Here is a 24,021-nt window from a genome sequence, read left to right as displayed (position 1 = left end):
CTGATCCACAACTTGTAATGCTCATCACTGACACATCACCATCCGCCTTTAAAATTAGGTCTCTTAGTGATGTGCAGAGCATGACCTTCAACTCTCACATGAATAAAGCTGAAAGGAAATGGCGTGTTTATCCGTTGGAACAAGAAAGCTGGAAGTGACCTGGAGGATCCTGCTGTTGTCAAGTGGAACGTATAAAGCAGGCTTGTCCTATCCTATCAAAATCAAATGGAGACTTCCAGCTCACTGCATCCGCAAAGCAGCAACCCAGTTTGTAACTGGTAAAGGAAAACAAGGCTTTGGATAATAAGCTGGAGGAAAAAATTACTCTAAAGCAAGACCATGTTATTTCAAATACAGTGACTCTGGTTTCAATGTATTTTCTAGCATAAAAATCTTACCAAAACTTCATATGGATTATTTTTCACTGAATTGAAAGAATTCTTTGGGTTTGTGACAATTTTTTTAAATCTAAGATTTCCTTTGCATTCTTCAGTGAACAGCTGATGAAAAACAAAAATCCAGTGGTCAGAAACACTTATTTCTAGTGAAGAATTTGACCCAGCTCATCACCCATTCCAAAGCAATGAAAGCTCTTCCATTAACTTCAATAAGAACAGGGTGGCTCTGCAGTGAGGACAACAGAAAAGCATCTGTACCGAACACTGAGTTCTTCTCGTAGAAGGAGGGAAGTTGCCTCCAAGGAACACCAGATCCTCCAAATAAACCAGCACATAACAGTGTGTGCTGGGATGGTGGAGCCTGAAAGTTATCAGATCCACGGGTAGGCCAACAGAACACATAAATTATCTGACTATGAGCAGAGAAGAACAAGGTGTAGAATACAGGCTGGGGTTTCCTGTGAGAAACATGCACACCTACCTTTGAACCAGGTGGTGCAGTCAAGCCTAAAAACGCATATACTGCATTGTTCTCTCGTGCTTCGAAGAAAGCTTCATAGTCCTTCACCAAAGCAGTCCAAGAAGGAGGGGGAAACAAAAGGCAGAACGTGAGTTGTCAAATAGCCACAGCTCAATTTGTATTATCAAACACACTGAGCAAGATGCTACCTGTGACCAAAGGCAAAATTCAGTGTCCATCAGGTAATTATTGTTAGCACTAATCCCATACCCACTGTACTGCCTGAAAAGGGAATATCACTGTCTGGAGCAAGAAGCTGCTGCTGTGAGGTGCTTCTGCCTTTCCCAGAGGGACAGCCTCCATAGCAAGGCTGTCACTGGTTTGGACTGGATGTCCTCCTGCAGGAGCAGGCTGAGTCTGTGTTGTCATGAGAAACACTGATGTGCCCAGATGTCATCATTGCCAGTTACTGAGGAGGAATGGCAACTGTGCAACTAGGGACATTAACTCTTAAACCTGTTAAAAGTTAAATTTAAACCTGTAAACTGAGAGAACGCCTTTTCCCATCATGTTTCTCATTAATGATTACACTAACGAAGGAAATCAGGTAGCACTGTTCATTGTTCTCATAGGGCTCTATAGTTCTAAATATGTACACAGCCACTTCCCAGGAAAATTAAGGTAAAAACAATGAAATAATAAAAGAAATACCAATGCTCCCTTCTCTGCCCATTTTTACATTTGAGGCAGAACGCAGTGTTGGTAGAAACAACGCAGCTTAGTTGTCTGATACATTTGGAAGAAGGAAGCAAAAAGCCCACAGCATGGCTCAGCAACAGCAGTTGCCAAACACTGACTAAACGAACCCATGAGGTTTGTGTAAGTCCACTGTCGTCCCAGTTACCACACACTTTCCTCACCCCGATTTCCAGACTCGGCACATATCTGTCCTATGACTTTCCTTCTCTCCCTTATTAACTGAAGCAACAGCAACAGCTTCCCCCAGCTTTGTGGGGGAGCGTTTTGATGCAGGAGTCCAGCCTGAGTAAACTAAGGCAAAGCATAGTCAGGGCTGAAGTCAGGAAGAGAGCTGCCATTAGGGGCATGCTTCTTTGCATGCCTGTCTGTGTGGTAGGCAAAAGCCTAAGAAACAGCAAATGCCATTTGAAATAGCAGCATGTTCAGAGCAGGGGCAGCTCTAAAAGAGGCAGCTGAAACAGAACAAACTATAGGGCAGAGAGGATCCAAGCTACCTAGAAGACGAGGTGCACTGAGTTATTGTTCAATTTGTACATGCAACATTCAGGTGCTAATTTGATATAAATGAGTACAATTAAGTTAAATCCCCCCTGAAGCCCTTCTGTTGACAGTACTGGGGCTGCTTGATAACAAAGGGGTTGTTTATCTTGCCAGTGCATAGTCCAGCAGTCTGCTTTGTAGCATCTTCCAGGAAAGGAATGCCTGTAACTAAGGAGCAGGGTTCATGCCAGCCTGCACAGCACCAACAGTTACAGCCTTTCTGCTGTGCACAGGCCAATAAAAGCCAATTTGCTCATTCCTCTGCCAGCTATGCTGCATCAGATGAAACACACAGGGAAGTTCATGCTTGAGATGGATCAGATAAAGACAAAGAGGTTCAAGTGTGTGGGCACAGAATTAACTTTGGCCTTCCTGAAAGCTAAACTGTAGTAATTTGAATCAAGCTACATTAACTCTCTGAAATTCAAACAGTTCAAGATGACATCAACTAAAATTTGAGGGATGAAATAAACCCATAGCAAGAACTGGTCTAAAGCATCTAAACCCCTTTTCCCAAAGCTACTGTATTCACAACTGTCAGAGACTGTAGCTGGGGAAGCACCTCTGACAAGCAGGCATCCAGATCTAGGTACATACACCTTTTTTCTTCCTGTCCCACATCCCTGCATGGTAAACCCCATTCTGCTGCATCTGGCAACACTGCAGTGATAAAGGACAACCACACAGTGATCCGCTTGCATCCTTAAAGCTCTGGTACATATCAAGGGAGAAAGGTGATACTGTTGCAACTGGACTTCCTCCTGGTACAGAAATACTTGCTTCTTCTTTCTGTTTGTTTGCTTTTAAAGAGGTAGCAGAACAGAGACATTCAGTTGTATGTGACTAGCCCCTTCTCAGCTGTCTGCTGCAGACAACTACTTACCATTACATTTGCTGCTCCAAACCAACTTTTTTCTGTGTCACAAGCACAGTAATACGTTGAGAGCTGAGTGGTGCATTGGCTCACTGTGGATAGCTTCAAGTTCTGCTTTTATTACAAGCAGGAAAAAATGTCCTGGTCCTTTGAAAGTAATTTCTCAGTAGCCACAAAATTGCCTCACAAAGGTCCAGAATCAGCAGGTTTTGGGTTACAGACGTTGCAGGTCAGAACCAGACTGCAAAATGACTTAGAAATCCAACACACAGCACCAGCTCTCATGCTGTGAGCTCTTTTCAGAGGATACTGAGTTTAGAAAACAAAACTAACAGTTAATCTAATCATCATTCAAGCATGGCCTGCTGAGTAGAAGTGCTGCAGGGCAACTTACTTTTGATCAAGCACTAAAATAATCAGAAGTAGGGATTGTATTTACAACATGAGTTTAATCCATTCAAGGCACTGGAATAAGCAGGCTGCAAATGCCTTCATCTTACAAGCAGTACACAAAAATGGATCAGAGGACCACAAAACTGATTTAAGATCATGGCAGACATCACTTCATAGGAGCACTTATTTTGGAAGGTGAACAGAGTATAGAGCTACCTGGGATCCACACATATGGGCAAACCCCACACAGTCAGAACAGACCTCTGAACTTGCTACAGAACATAAGGTTGGTGCAACAGTGCCAGATCTCTGTGAAGTGCCAGTTCACCATCATGGTGAACATGATAACTGAAAAACCCTGTACACTTTCAGATAACCTAAGAATGAGGAGATCCAAGCTTTAATCTCTCCTCTGTGGTGGACCTGGAATCAGTTATTATTACAAGCCCAAGAGGAGGGAGACCAGGTTGGATGAAGCCTTGGGTGATATGGTTTAGTGTGAGGTGTCCCTGCCCATGGCAGGGGGGTTGGAACTGGATGATCTTGAGGTCCTTTCCAATCCTAACTATTCTATGATTCTATGATTCTAACACCTTCCATGCCCCTCACACTGTGTACGTACAGCTGGTCAAGTCCTTCCCTGCTGATGACAACAGTGAGCACAGAATTCAACAGCAAGCAAGAGGACTGGGATGGAGAAGAAGATGCTGAGACCTGGAGCCATTCCTTACCCCGAGGTACCGGCTGTCATTGAAGAGCCGGGGGGGCAGGGGGTTCCCACTTGCTGGCCGGCTGTCTTCAGGGACGTTCTCACGCATCCATTTCCTATTCTCTTCATTGGCAGCAATATCCTTCTCCTCAAACTCAATTTTGTTGGCTTCCAAGAAGCCTAACACATCTTGTTGCTGCTTTTTAATCTGTCACCAAAGAGAAAAGGGGAGAGAAAGCAAACAAAGTCAGTCAAACCATTTTTGCTGCTGATTATGCAATTTCAGGGTTCAATGCAGAAACAAGGGGGTGCAAAACGGGCCGAAAATGGAAATAACAAGAAAACTCTTAAAATGAAAGTTTTCTAAAGAGTTATATCTGAGCCTTGACTTGGGCTCCTGTATAACTGACCAGGCTGAGGTCTACAGACATGTGAACACTGTGAACCTTAGAAGTCTCTAATGGACAGCAAAGGTGGGAGCAGTCCCCTCACACAGGCTGTGTTGGCCAGGCTTTACAATTAAGTCAATACAATTAAGAATGTTGCTTTTCCAGGTGCAGTGAAGTTTGCTGGAGGTACAACCTACTTCCTTCATGCCCTGGAAGCACAGGCTGAATCCACCCTTGTAGAAACCAGTTTTATCTCTCATTGAGTTCTCACTAGCAGTAAGATCCCAAAGTAATTTTGGTTTATGTTTCATTGGATGAAAAGAAAACGAGAAGAGAGGAGAGGAGAGGAGAGGAGAGGAGAGGAGAGGAGAGGAGAGGAGAGGAGAGGAGAGGAGAGGAGAGGAGAGGAGAGGAGAGGAGAGGAGAGGAGAGGAGAGGAGAGGAGAGGAGAGGAGAGGAGAGGAGAGGAGAGGAGAGGAGAGGAGAAGAGAGGAGAGGAGAGGAGAAGAGAAGAGAGGAGAAGAGAAGAGAAGAGAAGAGAAGAGAAGAGAAGAGAAGAGAAGAGAAGAGAAGAGAAGAGAAGAGAAGAGAAGAGAAGAGAAGAGAAGAGAAGAGAAGAGAAGAGAAGAGAAGAGAAGAGAAGAGAAGAGAGGAGAAGAGAAGAGAGGAGAAGAGAAGAGAAGAGAGGAGAAGAGAGGAGAAGAGAGGAGAAGAGAGGAGAAGAGAGGAGAAGAGAAAAGAGAAAAGAAAAGAGAAAAGAAAAGAGAAAAGAAAAGAGAAAAGAAAAGAGAAAAGAAAAGAGAAAAGAAAAGAGAAAAGAAAAGAGAAAAGAAAAGAGAAAAGAAAAGAGAAAAGAAAAGAGAAAAGAAAAGAGAAAAGAAAAGAGAAAAGAAAAGAGAAAAGAAAAGAGAAAAGAAAAGAGAAAAGAAAAGAGAAAAGAAAAGAGAAAAGAAAAGAGAAAAGAAAAGAGAAAAGAAAAGAGAAAAGAAAAGAGAAAAGAAAAGAGAAAAGAAAAGAGAAAAGAAAAGAGAAAAGAAAAGAAAAGAGAAAAGAAAAGAAAAGAAAAGAAAAGAAAAGAAAAGAAAAGAAAAGAAAAGAAAAGAAAAGAAAAGAAAAGAAAAGAAAAGAAAAGAAAAGAAAAGAAAAGAAAAGAAAAGAAAAGAAAAGAAAAGAAAAGAAAAGAAAAGAAAAGAAAAGAAAAGAAAAGAAAAGAAAAGAAAAGAAAAGAAAAGAAAAGAAAAGAAAAGAAAAGAAAAGAAAAGAAAAGAAAAGAAAAGAAAAGAAAAGAAAAGAAAAGAAAAGAAAAGAAAAGAAAAGAAAAGAAAAGAAAACTCTCCTGCTACGTTCTGGGTTTCAGGGGTGGCAGGTATGGTCTCTGGAGACCTGTGACCCCACAAGCCCTGTCCTTGTTCATCTGAAGGAGAAGTCTTGGGGTGTTGACTGCACAGGCTGGACAAGACCCCACACCTGATGCAGCCCATCCTCTGCATACACACACAGCAGCCACATGAAAAGCAGTATCTGGGTGGCAAAGACTGTGCTGCCTTTTTACAGGACAGGTGGTTCTTATTTACTTCCATACGTGAATTATTGACTTCCTGACACAGAGATGGTCTGCTTATGCTCTGTTCTTCTTTTGCATGACTGTACCACCATAAAGGAAATTATAACCATGCACATCCCAGCAAACAATAAAAATATGGGATTTAATGGGAAATTCGGCCTCCTCAAATTATTCCCTTCCCTTCAAAGCCAGCCCAAGGCCTTGCTTTAACCCACCCATCTCAGTGCAGCAGAAGCAGAGCTCTGTACAGATGTTGTACTGCTGCTAATTCAGGTCTGCAGCAGCATTCCCGAGCAGCCTCTCCATATACGGCAAAGGGAAACCTCCCTGAGCAGCGCCAGGGTCAGCAGCTGAGAGCCAAATACGGAGCCAGAGCTGGAGCTGCAGCTCACATGGCTGCAGAGCTGGACCAGGAGCTGTGGGGAGGCTGCAGGGTCCTGGTGCAGGACAAGTGCAGCCCCATAAGGATGAAGTTTGGGCCATGGATGTCTTTAAGCATCCATTTAGTCCATTGCTGCTGCTGTCTGCTCACAACTGCCACTCACCCCTCATGGCCACCCCTCCTCTGCCATCACATCTGCATCAGACATGGTAATAAATGCATTTTTCCCCCTGAATTAATGACATTTTCATTAACCATTTTAAAATTACAGATCCAGAGTATTCATCAGTCTCAGGTACGTGTCCCACATCTGCTGCTCAGCAAGAACACACTTTGAGCTGCCCCAGATTTCTAATAAAAAGAAAACCACGTTTTCACCCTATCTACTATTAAACTGTACATTCTGCCATGTAGAACAAGAGCTCTGTTTGACAGTTATTACCTTTTTCATCTCCTGAGAAGTCTCTTCATTCTTGAAGTCATTTTCACCATTCGATTGCCTCCAAGCCATACACACATCCTCACATTCCTCACAGCATCTCAGCCTCTCAGTTCAATCCCTTCAAAGGCAGACTCTGCATATCCAGTCCTTCCATGCAGCCTCCAGTATGACCAGGCTGGACTATCGCAGCCATTAAGATCAAGTTTCTTCAGCAGGAAGAAAATACCTCTGGCTACTTGCCATTATTTCATATAATGAACTTTAAATAGAGTTTTCCTCTGAGACAAGCATGCCAAACATCTCTCTATACACTGCCACATTGCCCATTTTGCTTTATTTTCACTCATTCTCCCAGTTTCACAGAGCAAGGACAGTCTCCGGGTTGTATTTTAAGCTACAGGTATCACAATCAGATCCCAAGCTCATGAACTCTTATGAAGAACTAGCAAAGATGGAAAAGGCATCATATGAAAGGCAAGCAAGGCCATTTGGTTTCTGTGCAGCTCTTGATCTGTCTGTGGTCAAAGGAGGTGATTCCCTAGAAGCACTGCTTAGAACAGTGAGGAGCTGGTGTTGATGCATGAGTAGCATCAGCTTGAAACCCTAATTTCCTGGCCTAAGAAAACCCCCTAAGCTGGAAGATGAAGAGGTGACGTTTTCCCCCAGCTCCTCAGACAAGTCTTCCGACCACAATGACAAGCACTTATGCAAGAGCATTAAGTGTTCCAGAGAAACACGGCACCAAGCACCAGACAGAACAGACCCTGAGCTGCCAGATTGCGTTATTATATGGAATCTTGTTTAGATAAATGCTATTAATGTCAGGAAGGGGAATACCACAGGGAGGGAAGTGCCTAAAATAAAGCTAAAGACGCCTGCTGCTGCTTCAGGGTACTTTGTCTCACTCCAAAGGGCATTTGCTCTCCTCAGGACAAGAGCCTGGGAGATGGTTCCTGCTGCCCATGTTTGGGAGGGAGTGAGGAGCCTGTCTTTAGGATGCGCCTGTCAACACGCAGCACTCGCTTCCTAAAACAACCTCTCCCAGTTGCCTAAGCAGGCATGGACACCAGCCAGAGCCTCTCCAGATACAGCACCTCGTCCTGTGCAAACAAATGTCATGTCTAAAGCTATTTTGGTTCATAGGCTTCAGCTAACTGCAGTTTGCAAACACAAAGAGCCCTGTTTATACCAAGTGCTCCTGACACATTCTGCAGGGCAGAGAGTGCCAGTGGAAAGCCAGGAATGTGCATAAAGCCACTGTGCGAGCTGGGGAGCAGACAGCAATGTTGTTGAGGCAGGGTACTGCAGTGTGAGCACTCGTGGATAGATGCAAAAGCATAAGAACAACAGAGGACACATGGATGGGGATGAGTAGACAACCACAAGGAAGGAAAGTGGCTGTGTGCAGGAATAGATATGGCAGAATGGATGGATGGATGGATGGATGGATGGATGGATGGATGGATGGAGACAGAGGGAAGATCCTGCAGTGGAGGCAGGATGGAGGCAAAGGGACAGGAGGAGAGGGTTGGGATGTGAGCAGCAGACACCACTACTGCTGCAAGAAAAGGCTGCATGTGTAAGAGCTCATGGTTGCACTGCTTGGGGAAACATAAACCCCCCCAGGTTTTGTTCACCTCCATCCCAACACACCCCAGGTTTCTCAGCCTGAACACACCAACTCACACTTCTCAGGCCATTCCTGGGGGAAAACCAGCTAAAATTAGTCAAGTGAGTGGAAATATTAGACTTTTTGCTGACATTCCTAAGATAATATTGAAGGAAACATTAAACCAAACAAATCTATTTTCACTTCAGTTCTGCCTTCAAAGTCTGCTTCAGACAGAAATAGCTTCATAGCAAGTTAGCAATGGGTAAGTGAAGTCTCACCAGCAAGCTGTAATCTTCTGCATACAAAATCCACATAAGTAACATCAGGAGCTGATGATTCCAGTAGAGTTTCTGATTTTCAAGATATCTTTGTGTAAAAAGATTCTCTTCCTTTCCAGCTACAAGCCAGTTATGAAACATTAAGCTCTCATGAGAGCACGTGCACAGAATAACAGGATGAAAATGAGGAGTTTGGGATTATGAACAAGTACAGTCCCTCACTTGAACACACATCAGAAGTTAAATTTACTGTTCTAAGATGTGACTCTCATCAGCACAGAAACACAAGCAAAACCACATCAGGGCCATGAGGGGTAGGGACAGGTGACATTTTCCAACAAATTGCTGTCAGAAATGGAGCTTTAAGCCAAAAGTGGGCAGAAAACTTTCCAGAAAATGATGCAACATTTTAGGATCAATGGGGCTTTTTTTCTCCTCCAAATCCTCACTCACTGGTAACAAAAACCCCTACAAACAAAGCCCCACAACTAAAAGATAACAAGCAGAAAGGAGGCAGTGGTGATGCTGCAGGACCCCGGTCCAGCAAGCAGCAATACCCCATCCCCAGCTCTGGCCAGGGCTGGAAACTGGCTGCTCAACAGGCAGCCTCGCAGCACTACCCTGCTGCAAGGAAAGAGTTGTGTTAAACCTTTTATTGTAATGAAATCCAAAGAAGTTTCTACCTTTTATGTACATAGGCATGTACATACAAAAGAAAAGTCTAGTTTTTTGGTTTGGGTGCTTTTTTTAAGTCTTGTTATGTTTTTCAGTTTATAAATAAATTCCTTTTTGGACAATAGACATGTTTTGGAAAGCTATTTATGGAACCCAAACCAAGTTTATAGTCTGAGTGCTGCTGTTTGGGTCGCACAAGAAACTTCCCCATGCCTCATGCAGCTGCAGCTCCGCTGTTCCAGCGCTGGCATGGGGTTTTCTTTGCCATTTTTGTGCATCCTGTGACCTCCATGCAGGGGAAGAAAACCCACAGTTTTGTTTTTATCCCCCAAAAGATGTGATTAAATGGCTCAAACTTCATTGTAAGGATTTTGAAAGACTTTAGAGACATTTCCTTAAAGTTCCATCACTGCTTATAGCACCCAACTCCTGCTGAACATATGGCCTGAGCTGCAGCTCCCAGCCTCACAGCCAGGAGCAAGAATTAAGGATGAGAAGCAATCCCTCATCTAGACCTTCTCTGTTTAAAGACAAAACCAGCTTTAAAGGTTTTTATCTTTTCCAATTCCAGCCTTCTGGCTTCTAGATAAGTAAAAACAGCTACATCTTTAAAGTGGTTGTGTTCTAAGCCGCTGCTCCATCACAGGGAGGAAACTCTTTAAATCACATGCGATATCTATGCAGAAAGGTGAAGAAGCTCAAATCTCCAGATGCTGCTACCATTTGTCACCAGAACCATCAGTTCTTCAACCGTTTCAGTACCTTCTGAAAGACAGATCAGCTCGAATTTACACAGAGAAAGGGAAAAGCACAGTGGGAGAAAACTGCAGCCGACAGGATAATACCCAGAAAGTGGTTTTCTTTGGAGGGCATGGGGCAGCACAAGGAATGCTGTGCTGCTGCCAAGCCAAATTCACTTGCCGCAGGGCATCCCACAGGCTGAGCTGTGCGCTGTGACTTCAGAGCCTGACCACCTCTGCTGCTGGGGCTGGCAAAGAAGGCAGCAATTCCCAACCACTTTGGAGAATCAATAAAAATATGGTTTTTTTTAACTGTTTTTACGTTTTTCACCCCATTTCTGAAATTCTGCTGCCTTTCCCCTGTGCCTTCCTGATGCAGATGCTAATGCTTCCAAATTAGCTGCAAAAAGCTGTACTTTTGCCTCGCAGTGCAGTACAATATGTAGGAGTTACACAGTGTAGCAGCTCAGCTATGCAGTGAAATGTCACGGATTCCTGAAGGCCCCCCAGGCTTGCTCTCAACCCTCAGGACACTACAACAGGCTCCCTTCAGAGACAAAACACCTCCAAGCAGGCTTAGTCCTAGTCTCCATCTGATTTGATTCCAACACTGGGTTATTCATAGGAACAAGCCAGATTTCCTCACCCCCCATGTTAGCATAAAATTCAGAGGTGCCAGTTCTGGTGGTGCTGGTGGCCACCATCTCCTATAAATGATGGTCAAAAGGTGGGAAACTTGTCAGCATCTATGGCAATGACCTGCTTGGTCAGAGCTTTGCAGGCCACCTCTCAGGTGTCTCACAGCAATTCATGTCTCACTCTTCTCCTTTCCCGGTAGAACATCTATGTATTTTTAGGTCTGGGCAATTATCATCAGAGAACCACTTTGTTCTGCCAAGCATTACATGTAGTTATATCATCATTCTGTCACTCATTGCTTGGTTTCTGGTCTGTAAGGAATGAGACTGAGGACAAGCACAGCAAAACCACCGTGAACTTCCGTGACCTAAATCAAACACAGGAGGCTACAATAACTCAGGCTGTACTTACACTGCCTGGTTGTTGTTTTGCAGAAAGCAGGCAGCATCCAGATGGGCTCCATATGTACTTCCTCTCTCCCTCCAGGGCCCTTTGGGAGAGCCCATGGCATATCACCATGTATCCCGCATAGCTGCTACAGCAGCCCTGTCTTCATGTGGTTTGCTCCTAACAGCTGAAAAGCTGTTTATTTGGCCATGGTCCTCACCACCATTGACCCTGGTTGTATGAGTGTCCCGTGCAGCCTGAGAGCCAGGGCAGGAGGCAGTGAGAGCAGTGACCAAATTCCTGTTGCTCACATGTGGCTCTGGAAGGCACGTTTTAAAAGCAGGAAGAAGTCCTGGGGTGAAAGAAAGCACAGCTCAAAAGCAAGGTTGAGGGGAAAATCCAGCCTTATGAATGGCTTTTACAGCCTAACCTGGTGGTTGAATCAAGCCTGGAATCATGTGGTCTGTCTGCAGCAGGGCATTATCCAGGCGTAAGGTACCACATCACAGATCAGGTTTTGCAGCACCAGCCAAGACTACAGCTAGAACAAAGGACAAAGTCTCTGCTTCCCAAAACAAGACCATAACTTGCTCCAGAAAATATAGAGAGTTACATAAATGGAAAAGCTGATTCATGAGAACAAAAAGAAAAGCTTCTCTCATGGATTAGAATGTCTTTGTAAGAGCACTCATTCAATAACCCAAGGCTTAAAAATGCGTTAAGTCCCACACCAGCAAATCCCAGCTCTAAAGATCCCAGTGCGTTCAGCAAGTTATTTCCTACCAAAAGAACAAAACATGAAGATTAATGCTCCCTCCTTGTACTAAAGTCTAGGGATGAGGATTCTCAGCAGAGCCAATGACCCTTCAGACCCAGCTCCCACCCACTTTCCATTTACTTTTTGACACAGACTGAGAAGAGAATGAAACCCCCAGTGGGAGTTTGGCTTTTAGTCCCCTCATCTCGCTTTAGGAAGCTTGGCCAGTGACACATGTCTGGCTCTTCCATTTGGTACAGCCCAGCAGAGCAGCCTGCAGAGCAGGTTCCCAATTGCTGTGTCACTGACTTGCTATAGAATTTAAAGGAATTGGGTAAGCAAAAATAAGAAACCTTTTCTCTATTGCTCCAAAGGAAAGAATAAAGTAATATTGTCATCAACTGGAAGATACTAATTTGGAAAACTAACTTCAGCCTAATTCTGCTGAGAAGCACAGAATACTAAATATAGGCTTTCACACATTCACTTAGGCTGTGAAACAGCACTGAAAGTTGAAGTAACCCACGCAGGCTCACCACCGAAAGGCAGTCAAGCTGCCCACTCCTTCCTCCTGTTCCAGCACTCAGCACCCAGCTGGATGCTGCCTTCACACTATGTACATGCACTGTGCACGTATGAATATGAATGGTGGGACAGCACCGCTGCATATGCTCGAGACAAGGACTTCTGCACCTTGTGAAATGATACACACTTAGGAAAGGTAATGGTGTAAATGTCACTAGTGCCTGGTTTCCATCACCCCTGGATGCACACAAGATTACTCCCACTCAGGGGAGATCCAGGCGAGTACTTCAGCTGGAGATGTAAGTACAGCACTGAGAAGCATGTGTCAGGAATGGAAAGCAACTGCTCAGAAACAGGATTCCAAAAACTCTTTACAGTTACCCTACATGGTGATTTGGGGTATTTGTCACTTGGTATCTGCAATATCAGACATCTGTTAGCAAAATTCAAGGCTGGAGTATGTTATGCAACCCCTATGGGCATAACCATACAAGCAGCCAAAAAAAGCAATCCCTAAGGAGTCCACCATTGTTAGTGTTACATGGTATAAACCAGTTAAAAATACTCAGATTCAAACGTTATTGATTCATTTAAAGGTACACAAGATTCAAGTTTAATGTTGCACCAAGACTTCTCAATGTCACTAGTTCTGCATCAGACAAGCAGTACAGCCAATTCTACCAGCTCTATTACAGTCCAATTCTAATGAGAAAGATACTAAAAGGCCATAAATAGGTCAGAAGTGACTTGCTGCATTGCATCCAATCTCTGTTTAGCTGCTTTCCTCCAGCAGTGGCCGAAAGCAGATTCCTTTACCCATTAGTCAAGTATGAAGACAAGTAACATTTCCTTATTTACATCTTCCTAGCTTCTGGCAAACAGCAGCAGCAGCACAGCCTAATGAAGCCCTGATTGCTTTTTAATGTGTTTTAAGTTTACCTTCTATGAAGGCACCTTAAACATCAGTATATTATCACAGCTTAAGTCAAATTCTGCTCTTAACAAATAATACCCAAGCACTGGGGTCACGTGGAGTGAATCCATTCACCCTTTTAGACCTGCTTGTCGAGGACTATTGTGGTGTTACCAGGTTTCTAACACGGAATATCGTTGGCAACACCTGAAGACAATGTATAAAAGTACCATTCAATAAACTTTAGATTTTGCTCCAGTACATGAAAATTTGGTTAAAATCCAAGAAGTTGCATGAATGGGCTCATAGCACCAGAACTGATACTAGAAGAGGCACCAAACCTCTCTACATGCCTGCCTTTTGTAGACAACCTAAGTCTGAACAGAAACAGTGACTGCAAAGCTTCCAACTGCTGAACACTGGGCAAAGTGCTTCAGATCCGGAGAGGTGTCAGACTTACACTTGTCTTATCTCAAAAGGAAGAATCTGTGCTTGATTTAAAGCAAGATGGGTGCCTGATTGCTGCTGAGCTCCCTGCTCACACCGGGCACAATCCTGCCCTCCCTTCACGTGGTGTCTGCAAACAGCCCCACCAGGAGCACTGTTTGGTTAAGGATGAACCTTGCACTGAAGCAGGCTGGTGTCAAGCAGCAGCTTAAGCCCAGGCTCTCCAGCATGCACAGCCTGCCCACCCTTGCACAGAGGTTCACTCTGTCCAGGCTGGTCCCCTCCATCACTGGGTCTAGGGATGGTTATCCAGGAATGACCCTCTGGGAAGCACAGCCATCACTGGGAACACATACATTCAACCTGCCTAAACCAGGGTTATGGAGAGAAACCTTTGCCTTGCATTCCAAATGCCTGTCTCTGAGCAGGTCTTGCCTTGGCACGGCTACGTGGAGGTCAGAGCTGGACCAACTCTTCCAGTTGCACAGCAGTATTGATTTGGGCATCCTCAACACAGTTCACTGTGCCAACATGTGGATACTTGTGGCATCACAAGGAAAGACATGGGCAGGATGCCTCTCCCAGCAGCTGGTTCCAACTGACAGCACGTATTAAACCATGGCCTCTGTCCATTCCAGTCTTGGGTCTTTATTTCATTCAGCAATAGGAAGGACTTGCAAGTGCAAATATTCACATATCAAGCTTTTTTGTAGTTCCCTTTGTGCCTAGACTACTGAAGTTAGCCAAAATAAATGTATCTTGCAAAATCAAGCGTCCAGACCTAAGGCTCCTGTTACCTTGCTTTAGAAAAGAATGTAAAGAAATGTTGATGTAATGCAAAGCAGTCGCTTTATGTGCACCGAAACCATTCACAAACCATGGCTGCACCCAGAACTGTCACAATCAAAAGGAAAACACCAGCACTACAACACAAAATAAATTGACCCGTGGCGATTTTCTAAGTCAGTTTTGTGGCATTTGACTTTCATAAGCCTGAAAAGCATCTGTCTGGTCCAAAACCAACAGAGAGGCAGCTTCCTACTGCAGGAATACAGGCTCCATTATCTTGGCTATCTGCTAACAAAGCATAAGCAGCAGTAGAATATGAACTCTCCATTTATTACGCACAGTTGTTTTGTGCAGCAGACTTGGAGCTTGGCAGACTCTTTCCCTCGATATCTAACATGCACCCAGTCACTGCATACAAACTGCCCAGGGTCAATTAAAAACAAACAGGTTTGCACCAGTATAAAACTAATCTAACTCCTGAACATGACAAACGTGAGAGCAGCAGCAAAGCAGGCAAAGGAACCAAACACACACTGCATTATCCTGCAGCAATCACCAGGCTTCCAAGATCACATAGGAGGAAGAAGTGCAAAACCCAGTGCCAGCTTAACCAAAACTGCCCCAGGGCCAGAGCATCTCCAGAAACTCCACTAATCTGAGCAAGCTTTATGGTTAGCAGGAAAACAGAAATCTAACAACAAACCTGTTGTCACAGCTTCTGAACTTTCCTTCATTAATCATTACTGATGTTCAGAGTTATCTGCCTGGCACAACTAAGACACAGCAGCAGAGACCTGCAAGCTTTAAGAGACCATTTCTGCTTCAGCATCAATGAAGCTATTCGGGTTAGTGCCAGTACTGAGTGCTTGGACCAGTCTATCCCCACCAAGGACCTGGGAGCAACCCACAGCCAACCTCTCCCCACACACCAGCCAGCACACGGGTTCTGTCACCACTTCAAGTCCCCTTTACCAGGCAGTGCCAGCTGGGTTGGCCAGGACAGAAGGTAAAGTTGTTTGTGCTCAACCCCTCCTTCAGACCTGGGATGCTCAATGGGCAACTCAGAGAGGACCTGGACAGAGGGTGTCCCCCAGCAACAGCCTCTTCTGGTGTGACTGGTCAGGGCATTGCCTGTGTCTCTACAGCCTCAGCTGCACTCTTATCTGAGGCACACAAAATAGGTCTGGGAAACAAAGAAAGAAGTTCTTAAGACTAAGTTATCTCTGTCACAGACTCCTTGAACAAAGCTGAACGCACCCTTTGCCTCTCAGAATCTCCTCTCCTAAGCTGTTACCCAGCAGGAATAACTATTTCTTCAAATCATTGCTTATTTACTCTGTTATTTGTGTTAAGGATCACTTCTGGGTGTTTCTAACAGTATCAAATACACCACAGCCCGGCCTCACATACACACATTGAGTAGAACATGATTTAACACACAGAAGACTAATCTCTAACAAGATACTTAGGCTCAGCATCGTGAGTTGCAGAAAAGTCTCTGAACATGATGACATATACCTAGATATTCAAAAGTTCTCAATGTGGCTGAGAAGAACAGGGGAAAGGCACTGAGGGTACCACTGAAAACCTGACTATTTGCTCCAGAAGCCTTAAAAAGGGCTTGATTCCTGAAAGCCTGAACCTCATCATCATTGTCAGGTTCTGAGTATGGTTTTTTCAGTCTCTCTCTGAAAGCCAACAGAATTATTCCTCTTTTATCTTCATTTCTACCAAGGGCTCCAGGACAGGTTGTAGTAACCCATCCATGCAATGCTAGCAGCAGCTACCCCCTGTGAGGACTGCTGGCTGTCATGTTACACCAATTAGAACAGCACAGGTCCTACCGTGTTCCACCCTGAACCTTCATCCTCCACATGCCACACAGCACTTGGCTGGTGTTTAGTAAGGGAGCCCTATAGAATTCAGGGGGCTACATTTAGTGTGTTTAATGAAACAGCTGCTAATGACATTCTTTGTCAGAAGCTGTGGATGAAGAGCCCTGCATGGCAGAGAGTGGAAAGGAAAAACATGTCTTGTTTGTCTTATGAGAGAAGAATGCTGACTAAGAGAGGAGTTAAAAGACAAGCATTGCACGAGGCTCCTGTGGTTTGCAATAAAAAGGTTTGTTTCCTCTTATGGTTTAGCACACAGAGAGACTAAATTAACTGACAAGACTAAAAGTTTACAGCATTAATAGTTGTTTCACTGCCTTTATATTGCCAGGCATTTACTGCCTTTAAATAAAGAACTAGTTTAAGAAGATATATGGGATGACTTCGGGGATGTTGTGCTTACATACAGGTGAGTCTGATCTGTACTACTGTCTTTGAAGAACTTGTGCACCACAGACATTATTTAGCTACAGCCTTTTTGATGACCGCTATTCTAAAACTAAACCAAATAAATTGCTCAAGAGAAGAAAAGCTGTTATTTCCCAAAGTAAAATAAGTATCATAATACAAATGAAGAGGGGATTAAGAGAAAACCTATGGATTAAATACAAGTTTTCCTCCTCTTTCCAAAAAGTCAGGCTGAAGTGAGATACAACAGCCGGTCGGTACAGCCACACCAAAGCATTCCAGAGATGAAAGATTTAGTAGACAATAGATAACAGACCAAGCTTTCTGACTGGATAACTTTCTTGGGTATCATTTCAAGCGCATATCATCCTGGGAGCCCCAGGTCCTCTATTTTAGTGCAGACTTGGACAAAGTTTTGTAACTCCAGAAACGGTGTCTTCAAATGGGGGAGAGAAAAAGGAAGATAGAAAGCCCATAAGAATCAGCCATACTGTGGCTTCTAATACTTCCAGTAGCTGAAGCAGTACAGGAGTTATCCAACTGCTGCTTGCAGGAGCCAGGAAGGGGGTTTCTGTCAAAGAGACCCCTCAGGACACATCCTGGAGTCACACTTTACAGGAATTTAAAGCAAAATGAGTGTTTTCCATCATGGTAAGGTCCTTCCTATTACCAAGGAATTGCCTTCCTATTGCCATCACTGCACTCAAAGGGATGTGTCACCTTCCACCCCAGATGCTGCCCATGCCTCGGTGGCAGACACGGCCACTGACAGAGCCTGACCTAGAGGCCACTTTGCAACCTCCCACTGGCTTCTCGAGGTTCTTATATCACTCTTGTCACCATGGCATCTGCTTTTTGTCTTCCTTTTGCAAACCACAGGCTTCCTTCTGCCTCCCTTCCTTCTTGGTACACTAACATCTGCTCACCACAACCAGGGACTAAGACAAATACACACTGCATTCTAGTTTTAAGTCCTGTTTATTTGCTATAGGATGGAGTTCTCCAGGCCAGGGCAAGCAGCCAAAATAGCTTCATTCCCCTGATGTTTTTCAGTCTCAGCCTAACACTTGAAGGCTGGCAGTGTGAGGTGACAGCTATCCTAACAACTTCCAAGCTGCTAGTTTTGGTCCCAAATCATTATATACAGGACATAGGTGTCTGTCCAGCTGCTCCTCAGTTTATACAGGTGAGAATTCCTGGAAGGAGCATTCCCTGGCATGGCTTTTGTTAAGCTTATCCTTCCACAGCATGCACAACTCAAACTTCAGTACATTGTGGATGAAACGGAGCCTCTCACAGCCATCTCCTGGTATATTTAATGAGATGAAAGGAGAGAAATTAAGAGAGAGACTGCTCAAGCACAAAGGTTTCATGGACTTAGCCACCAGAACCATGAGACATGCTTATCTGCATGACAGGGTGGAAAGGAATTTCCAGTTCTTAATCAGGATTATCAGGTCACTACCAAGTAAGTTTGCAGACCTGCCCCATTTTATCTTTATTTCTACTCACGTATATTGTATTTCCTGCCTACACCTATTATCCATAAAGCAACTTCACTTGAACTTAATATCTTTCCATGTCCAGTGAGACTGTTTTGAGATATATATTCAATTCATTCCCAGGTTATCCTGCTCTTCTCCAGTTCTGCCAGCTGCTCTGCAGCTGCTGCTCTGCCTGAGCCCATTTGCAGCATGTGCACAGAAATGATCTTGGAGAAGCAGCATTAAGTACTAAGGAGTAAAATCTTGTCCTGCTGTAGTCCATGGCAAAACTCCCAGTGATACGAGTACAGCCAAAGGCTGATCCCACGAGGTGAATACAGATGTGCTGTTTAAACCTGCCTGGAAACTGTTATCCTCATGAAAATGTGAAAGTTATTATTATTTTCCCCAGAGGCTGCTTACATTGGGCTTTATCAGTTCATTTTGACCTATCCCAAAGACAGGAGGGGTTTCTGGTACACCCACCTTATTAGCTAGGTCTAAACACGATGCACATCAGCATCTGCAGTTCATGCTATAGAACCATGTTGGTTTTGGAATCGTCTGCTGTCCGCATCATCCAATGCTTATGTTTCACATGGAAGAGATGCTCAGATCGTGACCGGCAATGAGGCGTGTGAAGAACAGCGACGTTTATTCCTTCAAGCTCTCATTCACATCTCCCTCTCCAGCCAAGAGCCCAGGAAAAGGCACACTGCAGCTTTGGTTAATGGAAACCTTTCCCACTCACACCCAAGCATCCAGCTCAAACCTCAGAGGGAGAGGCTGCATGTCACCTGGCAGAGCTTGCTTCATGCTGCCTACCCCAGATACAAACATCCCAATCACCACCTGCATCCCACAGCATGTTTCATTATATGTAAACCATGCGACCTAATGGCACATGTTCCCTATGCAAAGTCTCAATGTCCGAACCTTGATATTTCAGCGTTTATCTTCCAGCAGGAAGTTTTGAGACTACTAGCATAACAAAGAGCTTCATACAAACATCTCTTAGAGCCTTGTCCTTGGCTCCTGAACTGAGCAGTTGTTCAGAAGGAAACCAAGAGGAAAACTATTATTGTAACTTCTGCTCCTCCCGCCTCCGTTTCTAAGATACAGGGGACAAATACAGTTAAAAGCTCATCTCGTATCTCTGGTCCTCCCAGCATCACAGTTTGCAGCAAGGTAAGATCTGAGTCACATTGGTATGTCTGAACATAAACCAGCTATAGAATCTGTTTGCACTTCAGAGGAAAATCCTAGTTTCATCCAGAGCCTTCTTACAACTGCAGGAGTTTGTAATAACCATACATTAAAAACAAACCAGCACATCCCAAACACAAGGATCTTCAGATCCTTTTGGGAGCAGAGCCAATTTCAACCCAAGAACAGAGGCAGAGCTTTAATGGGTCCGACCCAATACTTGTCTACCCCAGTATCCTGTCTCCACCAGCCACAGATCCCAGGGAAGAGCACATCAACAGACGGGGCGTGCAGGGACACACCACATTATGCGCTCCCAGACTCCAATAATCTGCAGCTCTGAGTCAGAGGTGTAGTAATTACATTTAATAGCCCTTAATAGACTTTCCCCCTTAATTTGTCTTATTACTTCCTAAACCATGCAATTTTTGGCATACATTATGTTCTCTGGTAGTGAGTTTCTCCATTAAACTACAGGTTGTCAAAGAAAATACTCCATTTATTCTGAACCTGCCACCTGCTAGTCTCACTTGCTCCCCCCCATCATTGCATTAGGAAAGGTGATGAATAATCACTTCTGTCTGTTCTCCCTTACACCTGACAGGATTTCACCACTTCTCACACCTTTCAGCTCTTTCTTAGTTGCAAAATTCTACCTTGTTCAGTTGCTCCTCCTGCAGTGATCATCTCACCCTATTTAATATATATTCTCACTTCGTTGTATCATTTCAAGTCATCAATCCCAGCCTATTAAAGATATAGATGAACCACAGATTTATACAGCAGTAGGGTTTTTTCTTTCCCCTTGCCCTCTCCCATCCTAGAAATACCTGATATTTGTTTGTCTTTTACGGCTACCAGTAAGATATTTATGTGGAATTACTTAGTATGGCTCCAAGACCTCTCTGCTTAACAGTATCAGCTCACTCTGGCATAGGAGGATGATTGTTTCATCCTACTTTGCCACCTGGGACAGCTATAGCTGCTCTCACACTGTGCAACCTCACCAACAGCCTTGTCACAGTACAGATCTCTGTAGGATGTCCTTGTAACTTCTGCATATTGCAAAAGCTGCCCATAGATTCCAAGGTCTTGATTCTTATCTGGTTTTACAACTGATGTGTAATCAATTGTATAAGCCAAAAAGAAAGGAAAAAATCCCCTCATCTTATCCACAGTAGCTTAGTTTCTTTATAAAAGATAGATTTTTAACTTGGCCAAAGCTTATCCAAAACTCTCAAGGAGTCCAGGGTTTCAGTATTAAGGAATCACCTTTGTTCCTATGCTCAGTGGCTGCCGAAGGTAAATCAGCTGAGGCACAGCTTGCTTTGACAGCATATTGATTCTTCATCTGCTCTGTATCTGTCCACAAATCCACTATGAAGACGTCTAACAAAGAATAACATCAATTTGCACAGCACAGGAAGATAACTCATAGCTTCCAGCTTTCCCCAAGATCCCTTTTTAAACCACTGCTGCCTTTGGCTCCTTTCTTCACTACAATACCACAGCAATTGAAACATTAGGTCTCCCAACAGGTAACAGTGCATGCATGGAAAGAGAGCCCCAATAAGACTAACCTTCCAGTAGCTTATTAAAGCAATCAAACCACCACATCCATTTCTCACAGGGGAAACCAAGTCCAACAGGAAGAAGCTGTTAAGTCAAGGTGCAAAGACTACTTCAGCTGTACTCAGCATCAACTCCACTCAGTCTACAGCCTGATGTCAACCCTCTGGATTTCCTTTTGTCTCACTTTACTGTCTTCCAAATTCAAGAGAAAGAGCCTTAATAGTCAGCTGGAGATGCTGTCCTTCAAAGGACATGCTCCTGGATGGAAGCGTGTTCTGGGACAAATAATAGTAGATAAGCTAATGCTTAATTTTAATAGTAATCAATTAAAACTCTTCCAAACTCGATCAAATACCTGACCAACAAAAGTACTTTATATTGAACTCCTCTGAATATGGCTGGGATGAAACAAATGCTGTTAACACTGTATTTTCATGTCTCAATAGCATACTAATGATGCAAGTTGTGGATTTGGTTCGGGTTTCCAGACCACTGGTTAGTCCCAGGGACTAAGACCAGTGGTTCCAGAGCAACAATTCAGGGCTGGGGAGCACAAAAGCAGAGCTCATCTATCTCCATCTGTGACAATGGCACCTCTTTAGCTCTTCTTTTTATCATACAGGGGAACATTCTAGTTCTGTTTCAAGCCTGAACAGCTGAAGTTTATCAATGTCTGTCTATATCCATTTGTCTCTTTTCTCTCCGGCTCCTCAAACAATAACCTTGCAGAGACTCTTGGGTTTTGCATCCTTTGCTTGTTACACACATACCAATTCACTGAATTCCATAGGAACTTTCCAAGGTAACTTTAATGCCTCAGGACAAGAAAAGTTCCTTGCTCAACTTTACAAATAGTTATTAAGAAAGCACAAGTGCACTGACATGACACTGGATGGATCATATCTCAAGAAGTGCTGCAGTTCAGGTTTCAAGCAAAGCCAGTGATGCTTATTCTCCACGTCAGCCTTTTCTCCTCAAGCAGAGCATGACAAAGACATAATCCTGATGGACCATCTCAAAGTAAACACTGTCATACCAGCATATACAATGCACAGAAATTCCTAGCAGACAACTCTTCCTAGTCTTCACTGAGGAGTATAATTCCTCATGCTGTCAGAAAACGTTATTTAAGCACAGTAGAATGCTTTCTATTTTTATACATTAAAACTATTACAACAACTGTGGAAAATTTCATCTCTGGCTCTACCAAAAGTTTAAATGTCATATTTGAAGGAAACCTTTTAACTTACCTAAAGCTTGGAATAATTGACTTAAAGGAAAACCCCATCCCACAAGGCGGATGGGATGTATCCCAGCTAACTGCCTTGCCAGGTTTGTGTTATGTGTTTTGTCTCCCACCGCAAGAGCTCTAATTCAGAACAATTCATACCACTTTGTGGAGAGAAATTAAGTTTCCTTAACTGAGTAGCCAAAAAAGTACTTGATGTATATTATGTTTACACGAGACATGGATTTAAAAATCAATACCAAGCCTGGAAAACAAGTCAGTTTTCAACCACAGTATATAAACTGCATGAGCTAAGTAGCACAAAAATACAAACAATTGTGAGATTGCTTTTAAAACTACACACGCAGCTTATTTTCCTCAAAATACCTGGTTTTACCTAAACTTGCATCATAGGATGATACTATGTATAAAAGATTCGTGTCAGTGGTTTCTCATCATATGAACTGCACTGATACCCATCACGGTTTGGACCAGGGGAGGTTCTTCAGCAGCTCCACTGCTCGAGGCTTCCGGGATGACAAATGTGACCACATACATCCGGGCTTTGACAACACATCTGCAGCCTTGGACACGACTGCAGCACAAGACACACTCATTCCATAAACCACCGGATGCAGAGGACCACCCAGCCTGTGCCCTCAGCAAGGCTCAGCACAGAGCCCCCATCACTGGGGGGGTCATACAGTGAAATGCCAGCACTCAAAAACCTCGAAAACCACCCAAAACAGGCAGCAAGGCTGTTATATAAAAACATAATTTATTTGTATTTGTACAATATCTGCCTCTCTGTGTTTTCATCACTGGGATTGCCTTGGAAGGATGAAGTGGCTTCACCAGAGCTCCCAAAGCCCTGAGCTGCTGAACAGAGACAAGAGCTGGTGGTTATGCACAATCCTGCTTGTTTCCAGCTGCTCTTCCCCAGAACTGATCTCCCTCAGGTGCAACCTGTAATGCTCTAGAAAGCATTTGCCACTGGCTATATATCCCCAGCAGCACCAGAAAGCACTCCTGTGCCTTACAGGGTTATGTGGGGGAAAAGAAAAGAGTAACTATGAGCAATTGTTCATTCTCCAGACCACGGGATACTTTCCTCTTTATTTCCTGATGGGTGGGGAGGAGAAGACCCAGATCCCTTCCCAAACAAGAAACAATACAAGAAAAACATAAAACACTTCACAACCCCAACTCTGTGAATGAGAAAATAAACTCAAATCCCCTTTCCTCTCTAACACCACCCCTAAGCAGCAGTGAGCCCCACATGTAACATGGGGACTCTGACACTGATTCGTAGCTCATCTCTTACTTTTCCCATGTCCACAGTTGCAGTAGGAGGTGAGGAAGGAAAACCACCCACAGGGCCATCCATACAAGTGAGGGGGAGAGATGGAAGCACAGGCTGTAGACACAGAGGTGAAGTGCCTGGCTCTGAGGATCATCTGGACACCAGGGTTGGATGCATGAGCTTCCACAGCACTGGTGGGGGCATAAAGGAGAGCTTGGCCTACCATCTTTGGTGCTAGCACTTCATTTCCATAGCC

General features: G+C 44.0%; 1 protein-coding gene across 1 annotated transcript in view; it reads right to left on the bottom strand.

Moving 5' to 3' along the window:
• The window catches only part of SH3BGRL (SH3 domain binding glutamate rich protein like), a 32,917-nt gene that overhangs the window by 5,151 nt on the left and 3,745 nt on the right, over positions 1-24,021 (bottom strand). The window contains exons 2-3 of the mRNA XM_031045055.2: positions 4,156-4,341; positions 880-960 (exon numbers count right to left, since the gene is read on the bottom strand). Of these exons, the coding sequence (XP_030900915.1) occupies positions 880-960; positions 4,156-4,341 (267 nt within the window). The remainder of the gene's footprint in view (positions 1-879; positions 961-4,155; positions 4,342-24,021) is intronic.

Source organism: Melopsittacus undulatus, chromosome 6 (assembly GCF_012275295.1).
Source record: "Melopsittacus undulatus isolate bMelUnd1 chromosome 6, bMelUnd1.mat.Z, whole genome shotgun sequence".
NCBI classification, from domain to species: Eukaryota; Metazoa; Chordata; class Aves; order Psittaciformes; family Psittaculidae; genus Melopsittacus; species Melopsittacus undulatus.
This window is presented reverse-complemented; position numbering and strand designations above follow the sequence as displayed.